Genomic DNA, 9,501 nt, shown 5'->3' on the forward strand with positions numbered 1-9,501 from the left:
ATGTGGGGAGACTTTTTCCCCACCAAAACAGGGAGTTCACTGGGCTTCCTCTGCACGGCCTCCTCTGCTGAGAATGAGAAGCCACTTTGTGGACAACAAGGGAATGAAGGGCTCTTGAAAGCATATTTGTGGTCAACTGCGGGGTGTGTTTGTTTGTGAGAGAGGGACAGTCAGGTTTTGAATATGTACTCAACTATGTGTTATGCATCTGAATATGTGGGTTTGGGGAGGGGATCTGGTGTGTGTGCTCACTTTTTCTTTTTTTCTTACTATGTTCTGATTTTAATGTATTTTTTTCTCTTAAGAAAGAGATTTCTAAAGTACCACATAAAAACACACCATTTGAAAGGCTACATTTTTTAATATTAATATATACACCTCCCACATTTGTTCTCCAAGAATCTGGCAGTAGGCCTAGAAATGGATGATGCTGTTTTCTCCACTCTCTATCCCAAACTTTATTGTTTAGTTTCTTTTTTTACTATACAAGTTGTTTTAGTTGTCATTGCCGCAGTGCTTTGTGTGGGCTCGGCATTTTCTGCTACAACTGGCTGTGTGGTGCCAACATTTTATACTGCATACTCAGTTGTTTTCCCATCAAAATCTACTCCACTTTCTCACACAGGTGCAAACATTGGACAAACCTCACAGGGAGTATTTTTCATCCCAACTTTTTAGTTTTGGAAACATTTCCTGAACTTTACAGAGGATCTTTGCCCTGAGCTCTCTCCCTTCTTCATTCTGTACCTGCTAAGCGACTCTCGGGTACGTCGTATTATTGTTCCCACCACCTGCTGCACCCGACTGGCCCTCCGAGCTGGAGACCTGCTCCTACATCGCTCCTTCTCCTCCATTTATCTAAAGAGACAAAGATAGAGAAGGATATGAGCTACAGACATGATCAGAACAGAGAGGGAAAATGAGACATGGAGAGATAATGAAAGGATTTGGAGGAAAACTGTTTAGTTTAGCTCTGTCTTGTACAGCACCAGAATTGTGCTTCAGCTAAATTAGCATTTTGTCTGCTCTGTTTTAATATTCAGAGCATGTAGGCTGCCTTGAATACGATGAATAATCAGATATGTGAACAGAGCAAGAAAGGCTGAATGAGAAACAAGGGGTGGAGTATAGTCAGCATGAACAACACATGTCACACACATTTGCCTAAATGACCTGATTCTCAACAACTGCACCATCACATGAGAACAGGATTCACAAAGAGTTCAACGTAAGTATGTTACAATCCGCATGTTCACTACAAATCTGCAGGTGTGCACTTTCTGCTTCGCCTGCCCTTTAAACGGGCTGGTGTTCGAGACATAATGAAGAATGGGGGGCTCAAGCCAACCTCAGGGAGGCAAAGCTGGTCAGCATTGAATCCTTACCAATTCTCAAGACAGGCGACTCCCCTCAACTGTGTTTTGTTTATGTCAGCCAATCAATACGCTGGCATTAAGCTTGTAGAGCCTCTGATAAATCCGTCACAGGGTTTATTATCTAATGCTGAAAATATACTCTATAAGGGGTACTGGATTATCATCATGTTTCTTTTCTATTCAAAGATTTTAGAGGGCAGGGATGTGTTTGAGGAATCTGCTTTTACTGTGTTTGAGATTATTTAAAGTAGCGGTTTTATTTGTGTGCGGCATTACGGTGATAAGATATTGTTTTGCTGCTGTCTTGTGATATACTTCATCTGCTGTTTGTGTATGTATTGGCCTGTTTCACCCCATGAGGCGAGGAAGAGGGAGAAAGGAAAGGAAACTTTGCAGAAACGCGACCAAGACCTGATCAATACAGCTAACGATGACGAATGCGCTCCTGAAACCTAATGATCCGTACCTTGGCCTCGGCAGCCAGCTGCACAGAGATTAGTTTGATCACCTCTCTGAAATATGGAGCAAACTTCTGCAGGACTTTTGTGAAGATCTTAAAATAAGCATAACAGTTGTGCTGTTTGGCCATCTGCCACACTTGTATGAGGCATTTTTGAAACATGCCTTTGAGGAGTGAGGAGAAGGGTAAAGTCATTACAGCTAAAGTATAGTGTATATTGTACTTTAAGTTCTGAGTTATGGCAAAACAATACACACTGCATTGCAATCAATAGAGGACTTTAAGCAGCTTACTGTAAACAATCAGCATCTAAAACAGATTTCAGCTTGTTTAAGTGGTTGCTGGTTGTAGCCTCACTAACATGTAGTGTAGGTCTGTCCTTTAAGAGGATTAGAGGCCCTCGTTTTGCACGGGCCAACACTGGTCAGGGTGTCACTTTAGCACTTCCCGCTGATCCGGATTGAAGCAGATTGATGTGGATGAGTGAGGCTAGGTAGCTGAAAGCTGCACAGTGTGATTACTGACAAACATTCAATCATGTACAGTAGATCATGACACATGTTCGGACTGCTAATAGAGACTTTCTTGCATTGTGTTGAATGTGCAGCATGCTTGCAGGTGTATGGATGTGCATGTGTGTATGCTGTAGTGCTGCAGTCAGTGCTGAATCAGGTGACCGTTTTTGCTGTCATTCTCCTTCTTTCTCTCTTCTTTCATTTATTTTCTCCTCTCTCTCTCTCTTACCCTCACTGTCCTTGCCGAGTCAGGTAGTCGTCTCCAATGACAGTCTCTCTGGGCAGCAGCAGCAGACAGCCTTTTTTATATACAGTACATGGCATGCACATCCTAAGCACCTACTATCTTCACTCTTTACAGTAACAGCCCACCTTTATAACTTTACTAAAGCAGATAGTGTGTACATGGTTCAACCCTTAAAAAAACTTTTTTTTTTTTATTTATTTTAAAATGTATTGCATGTGGTAAGCTTCTTGAAAAGGCAGAGAGAAAGATTTGACATATTACATTCTGTCGTCAAGATACCAGCACTTTCAGGAGCTCCAATCTTCCACATATTTTAAGAAAGCAGCACATTTTATCTAAAGACTGTGTGAGAGCGTGACTCACCGTGATGTGGCTTGTCTCTTCAGGACTCCAGAACACAAATACCCTCTCGCCCTCTGAGACATCAGCTCTGCAGACCCTCCAGGATTGGCTGAGAAGAGGTGGAGGGGGGTCCTTGTGATCATCGGGGCCAATCCCAATTTGGTGCGGCCACCTGTGCAGAACAGAGCAACGCTATCAGGGAGACCTGTCAAAACCCATAAACAAGATGCATACCCACACAATTTTATAATTAGAGCATGAAGCGACCAGTTATCAAGTCTGATTAAGTCGGATCAGCTGTATTTTAACCTATTTATAAGTAACTTTATTCCAGTTGTTGATGTCTTTAGAGTGAACATGCAAGTATGTCAAGCAAAGCAGGTCTAAACCAGATATGTGGTTGTGGTTTTCCAAGAAGCCACTCCTCTGGTCCCTGAGGCTCTCCCTCTCCCTCTCTGTCTTTCTCTCTACTCCTCCTCAAAAGCACATGGTGATGTGGAGATGAGGCACTCCATCTCCATCTGCTTGTCTAAATTAAAATTTCATACCGCCCAGTTCAGTTAACAGTTCTTACTGGGCGTGCTCTAAAAGCAAAGAGGACAGCCTGTGAACCGTGATGTGTTGGAGAGAGAAACGCTGCCAGCCAGACAGAGATTTTGGCCAATAATAAACTAGGACAAGTCTTTCATATGAACATCAGGGCAGATATGGCTGAAACATTAGCCAGCCTCTGGTTCGGGGAGAAAAACATACCAGGGGAACGTTTTGTTGTGAAAACCCTGGCTGTTAAATTACGAGAGACTCTGAATAAACATTCTTGATCTCGTCTAAAAGGAAACCTCCTCATTTTGCACTTGAATGTTGATCTGTGAAGTAAACTCTTACTTCCCAGGGCTTTCATCTACAAGAGGGAGCAGAAATCAAGGAATTGATAGTCCCATCTGTGCAGCTCTTCCATCAGGCCCTGTGTCCCGCACACAGAGCTCTTTCACAAGGCCCATGTGTCCCAGGGAAAAGCCAGCAGAAGACCTAGACCCACACAGACTGCAGGGCACATGAATAATGCATGGGGCTAATGCAGCTAGCCTCCGACCGCCTACTTCTACCACTTGCCAACACAGGCAACAAGAAGAGCGAAGCACAGAAGAAGTGAGACACACAGGAAAGATGTTTGGGGGTTGCAGAGGTGAGGAGGAAGGGAGAGGAGTGGGGAGGGGGCTCTGAGGGGCTGAGAAAAGGGGAAGGGATACAGAAAAGAGAACTGGTCTAGGCAAAGAAAAGAGAGAAAGGACAGGATATTGCAGGGGGGACAGAAAGGGGGAGAATTTGAAAGAGAGTGAAGAGGGCAGCGGCAAAGAAACAGGAGAGTAAAAGCTGCAGGAGGAGAAAAGAAAGAACAAAAGTATCTACAGTGAAGTAAAAACAGTCTGTCGCCAAAGAGCGGTGGGGAAAAAAAGCTGATCGACGTAGCATTTCTCCACAAACTGAGAGCACACAAAGCCAGGCAGCAGACATTTATGTATGGTTAAATAAATACAACAGCAGACCTGTAGCATTGTTTCTCATGCAGTTTTATACTTATCCATTACTATATGGTGTCTTAAATGAAGAGCTTGTTCCCTCTTTCTAATGATGTGACAGCATTTTCAAATCCAAGGCAGTAAAGCCTGTGTGTCTGCGAGCTGGTGATGAGTCTGCTCCTAATCTGGTTCTGAATCAATAGTAATCGTGAATCCTGTCCTTAAGTCCCAGAGCTGCCCACAAACACAGCTCATCGGCAGGCCTTGTAGACATTTCACTCTTTCTCCTTTCTTTCCTCCTTTTACCTTCTCCGCCAGTCTTCACTGTACATGGAGAATATTTGTATACAGTGCTATAAGGTAATAAAGGCTTTCTATATCTCTCTGTTTCAATCGCTGTGTCTCATTTCTCTGAGACAATGTCCGCCCCTCAGCTCATTTGCCCACACAATCTCTCTCTGTCTCGGACAAAACAGTCAGTTATTCAACCCTGTCGCCTGGTATGAGAACATATGCAGTTCATAGAAGCACTCTCTCCTCAGAGGTTGAGAGGTGGCACTGAGCTGGCAGCTTTTGTGCAGCCAGCTGGATAGAAAACAGCCCAATTAGCACTGCTGAGCCAGACCGGGCCAAAGCAGGTCGGACCAAGCTGGACAGGGCCTGGTGAACTTGCATTAGCACATGAAGTGGGAGGAAAAATGCCCAAGTACAGCTGCTGTTCTGCTAAATAACATAATCCGAGATAATGGATATGACAATCTGACTGACAGGATGAATTTCTCAGCAACAAACTTACATTTTTGTTAATCAGCTCTCCGCACTAATGAATAAAGACTGGACTCAGGGGCACTCTGTAGTTACAAACACTCAAGCACACACCACATGCACGCACAATATGCACACACAAATAGAGAAACACACACACACACCCTTCAGCCAAATAAGACACATCGGATACAGCTGCACCACATGAGGCGTAGGGCAGCAACAGCAGCCAGGGGCGGAGCCAGATGTTGTTAACATTCGGGGCTCAGCCCAGACTAAGGGGGTTCCAGGGGCATGATCCCCCGGGGAGATTTTTTTCCCCATTTACAGCAGCTATTTGAACGTATTTTCATTCAGATATCTGGAGGTGGGAGGTCAACGGACCACTTTGAAAGTTTTTCCCTCGCCAAAATTTAGCTTAACTTTGGAGCATTACCTTCCCAATGAGCTAGCATGACATGGTTGAAACCAAATGGATTCCTTAGTGTTCAAGATTAATAAAATGCAAAGTTATTGTGCAACTACATGGTCACAAGCAGCTTCTACAATAATCAATCAATTAGAATTTTGGATAGAGGGCTAATAAGATCTCACCACTGCCATGTTCTGAAGAAATTAAATATATTCAGCTTTGATCACTTCGTTATATTTGCTAACTTTAGACTTATCCATAATGTCAAAATAACCACAATTCTCAGGTGCTCAGCTGTTGCAGTAACTCAGGCTGAGGAATTGTTAGGTGGCCTTTCATTAAAACTCCCTTTGGATAGATTATTTTTCTGTTGAGAGGATCAATATGTGAAACTCCTTATTCACAGAACTCAGGTTGAAATGTGTGGTTTTTAGTGAAATGTCTCAGCCATAGAATTTGACTGATATAGAGACATTGTAAACCAGCCTAGGCTTTACATGCTATGTATGTGGCATTGGTCAATGATATGTACTTGTCCTTTTGAAAATAAAACATTAAAATATATTCCTATTTGCACTGAAGTCCACCAAAGAAATTATAGAGTTAAAAAACACTATTACAGTCAACTGTCAAACAGCAGCTTGGTAGCTTGTTCAAGTCTGTTGATTGCCATAGTTGCTTGTTGTGTTTTGCTAAAATCACATCTCCCATTCTTCATTCAGCCTGTCAGCTCATTCCATTAGCATTATGAAGACAGGGCTCACCGTGCACCGCTCGTTTCATTTCCCCTTTTATCAGTGACCTGGCGAGGCTCGAGTTCCCCAGTGCACTATTAAATAATGGGTCTTTTGAAGATTAATAGTGTGCTGCATTGTGTTACAGATCTCTATTGATGGTTCTGATAGTTCCAGAGACAGACAGACAGCTAGACAGAGAGAGAGAGGGGAAGATCTTTGGATGTTAGAGGATGATAGATGTTGCAAGTCTGGAAAACTGTTTGCCTTACTTCTGTTGCTGTCTGAGGCAATTTCCTTCAACAAAGTGATCCTTCAAAAACTGCACAATAGAGTTCTTATCTTTAAGTAAAAGTAATATGAGGGCCGCCAGTGAGCCAGCAATAGGCCTCTGGGCTTTGGAATAATACTTATATGGCTACAGTATGACTTTAATATTTTATATCACAGCGAAGAATAGAGGAGGATAAACCTGGGTAATTACTTATAGGCTTAATGATTTTTTTAGGCGTTTTATACTCAATGTTTCAATATATGTTCATAAATAGAGTTGGCCTACATTATGGCGCCACTGCCAGTCAAGTGTGCCATTACCATGAATCTGTCACCACAATGAGGTCATGTCTCCTTTTTCCTCTGCAGGAGTAATACTGGTACAGTCTGAATGGGAAAATACTAATTTACAGTACATTCATCTGGACTGTACATCAATCAATCAATCAATCAATCCACCCATCCATCAATCCACTACCTTTAACATACACCAATGTAATCCCTGACCCATGAATTAATTTAATTCCTTTACTGAAACCCACCAGTATTGATTGATTAACAGTTATCAGTAGCCAGTGGCTGTTACAATAGGAACCACATTCCTTAACTGTTTCAATTATCGATTGATTATGGATGATCAGTTGATCCAGGCATTTTACTGGAGCAGCAAACACCAGCCCAGCAACACAGTGCGCCCTTGAGACATGAAGCTGTAAGACTAAAGAGGAAGAGAGGGGGAGAGGATGGCTGGCTCGCTGGCGGCAGTAGCTAAGTGGGACAGAGGAGCAGTCAGCAGGGCAGATCGAGGCTAACGCAGCCAGGCATCAAGGCTTTCCTGATGTGCAAGTTCTGCCCGTTGTGTTTAACCTCGGGCAGACTGACCTCAAAGCAGCAACTCCTATCACATGTTGTAGCATACATCCCTGAGTCATGGCACAAAGGCGGCAGCAGTCAGTGTTAGAGCACAGCAAAACACTCTCAGTGCACACAAGAGTGAAAGCAAAACACTGAGCATCCACAGCTACTTCACATAGACTGCTCATCATAGGACCAAAATGCCATTCACTCATTAAGTGTATGTCTGTGTGTGTTTCTATGTGTGTGTGTGTGTGTGTGTGTGTGTGTGTGTGTGTGTGTGTGTGTTCAGCTGTGGCCCACGAGCAGCTGCATATGATGCTGTTATAAAATACTCAATGATCAACTTAAGTGATGTCTCTATGAACAGTGAAGGCTCTCTGGTAGGCGATAACACGTGTTTAAATGGAGCCGCAATCAGCGGTCATATTTAATCATGTCATGCATTAAATGAAGGCCCCAGAACAGCAAAACGCATTGTTCCGGTCTAGTTGTGTTGCGCTTGTCATGCCTGGCACGGCACGGAAAAGCGCAGGGAAGAGGCTGCTTCTGGCCAAAGGATATGAGCAAAGAAAAGAGGAGAGGCGACTGGCCCAGGCTGGCTGCACATCGCCTACGCCCATTCACAATGTGCGTGTTTTACTACGCAGACTCCTGGCAGCCCCCTGATCCGTCCGGATTTAGTCCGTTCATTTCCAGTCTGTAGCCAGTGACGGTGATTTCACTGCGCACACGGCAGCATGGATCTCCACTATCACTGCATAAGGCATGTGTTTGTGAATATTAATGCCATTCCGTGTGGTACAACACTTGTCAGAATGTGACTGTTATTCTGTATAGTAGCCTAGGTTAGCCTACAGATTTATATTCCCAATAACTTGAATGTAGGTTCTGAGAATGGACTAATATCGACTCGCTCATAAATGCTTTATAAATGCCCTTAAATAATCAATATTTACCATTGCACTGACTAAACACTAACTTTGATGAGTAGCCATGCCGGTAAAACAGGGGGCTAAACAAAGAAAAAAAAGGTCAGTCTTTTGTTACCTTTATAATCTTAATCGGATTTAAATCTCTCCACCGCCTCCCTCAAAACAGTGATACGGGTGTAGCCTGCAGGCGTTGTGAAAACGAACATTAGTTAAATTATTCATTTTTATGTGATAAATATCAGTCCAAATGGCATGAATGGATGCAAGGTGCTGGCTCCTCCGTGTACAGCCGGGCGCTCCTTCATCAGACAATAACATCGTGAAATACCGAGAAAACTCACCTAGTGGTCTGAGGAGGAGACAGACGGACCGGGAGTCTGGGAGGGCTATCCCCCAAAAAGAGCAGCGATGCGAAGAATTTGAGGAGAAATGATGTTTGATTCTCAAAAATATCCGCGGCGTCCTCCTGGGCAGGACGATGATGGTGATGTGGTGTGTGGGGGGTTTGGCTATATGCTGGATGCTGTCATCGTACTGGGTATGCTCTCTGACTAATCCTCGGCCCTGAGCTCAGAAATAACCCACCCCCTCCCTCTGTTCGTCTCTCTCCTCCCTGCCTCCTCCGCTGTCTGCCCAAAGGACCCCCACCCCTCCTCCGCAAGCTCAGTTCTAACCAGTGACTTCAATCCAATAACAATAATATTGTTGTTATTATTATTATTTATTATTAACAATAATAATAATAATAATAATAATAATAATAATAATAATAATAATAATAATAACATATTTCGAGATGTAGGCTATTGTTATTGAAAACAAATATTGTGTTGCTGTTGTTTTGATCTAGTTTTCAAATTTTTGTTAGCCTATAATTTCTAATACTTTGAAAGTCATATAGGCCTACTGAATGATTGTATCCATCTTAATAAACGTTGTTTTGACTGTAAATTAAAACAAGTCTACTTTTTTATCTTTATTTACAAGGACTTAATCAGTTATTCCTATGAAGTCTGATGTGTTGTGTAAAATAAATACAGCTCAAAGTGATACACTTTCACAACAAA

At 42.9% G+C, this 9,501-nt stretch overlaps 1 protein-coding gene across 2 annotated transcripts in view; it reads right to left on the reverse strand.

Annotated features, from left to right (window-relative positions):
• The window catches only part of frmpd1b (FERM and PDZ domain containing 1b), a 25,939-nt gene extending 16,905 nt beyond the window's left edge, over positions 1-9,034 (reverse strand). For both annotated transcript variants that reach the window (XM_031319307.2, XM_031319306.2), the window contains exons 1-3: positions 8,776-9,034; positions 2,962-3,112; positions 748-858 (exon numbers count right to left, since the gene is read on the reverse strand). In XM_031319307.2, the coding sequence (XP_031175167.1) occupies positions 748-854 (107 nt within the window). In that variant the 5' untranslated portion in view covers positions 855-858; positions 2,962-3,112; positions 8,776-9,034. The remainder of the gene's footprint in view (positions 1-747; positions 859-2,961; positions 3,113-8,775) is intronic.
• Positions 9,035-9,501: the final 467 nt, after the last annotated feature.

Source organism: Sander lucioperca, chromosome 1 (genome assembly GCF_008315115.2).
Source record: "Sander lucioperca isolate FBNREF2018 chromosome 1, SLUC_FBN_1.2, whole genome shotgun sequence".
In the NCBI taxonomy this organism is placed as follows: Eukaryota; Metazoa; Chordata; class Actinopteri; order Perciformes; family Percidae; genus Sander; species Sander lucioperca.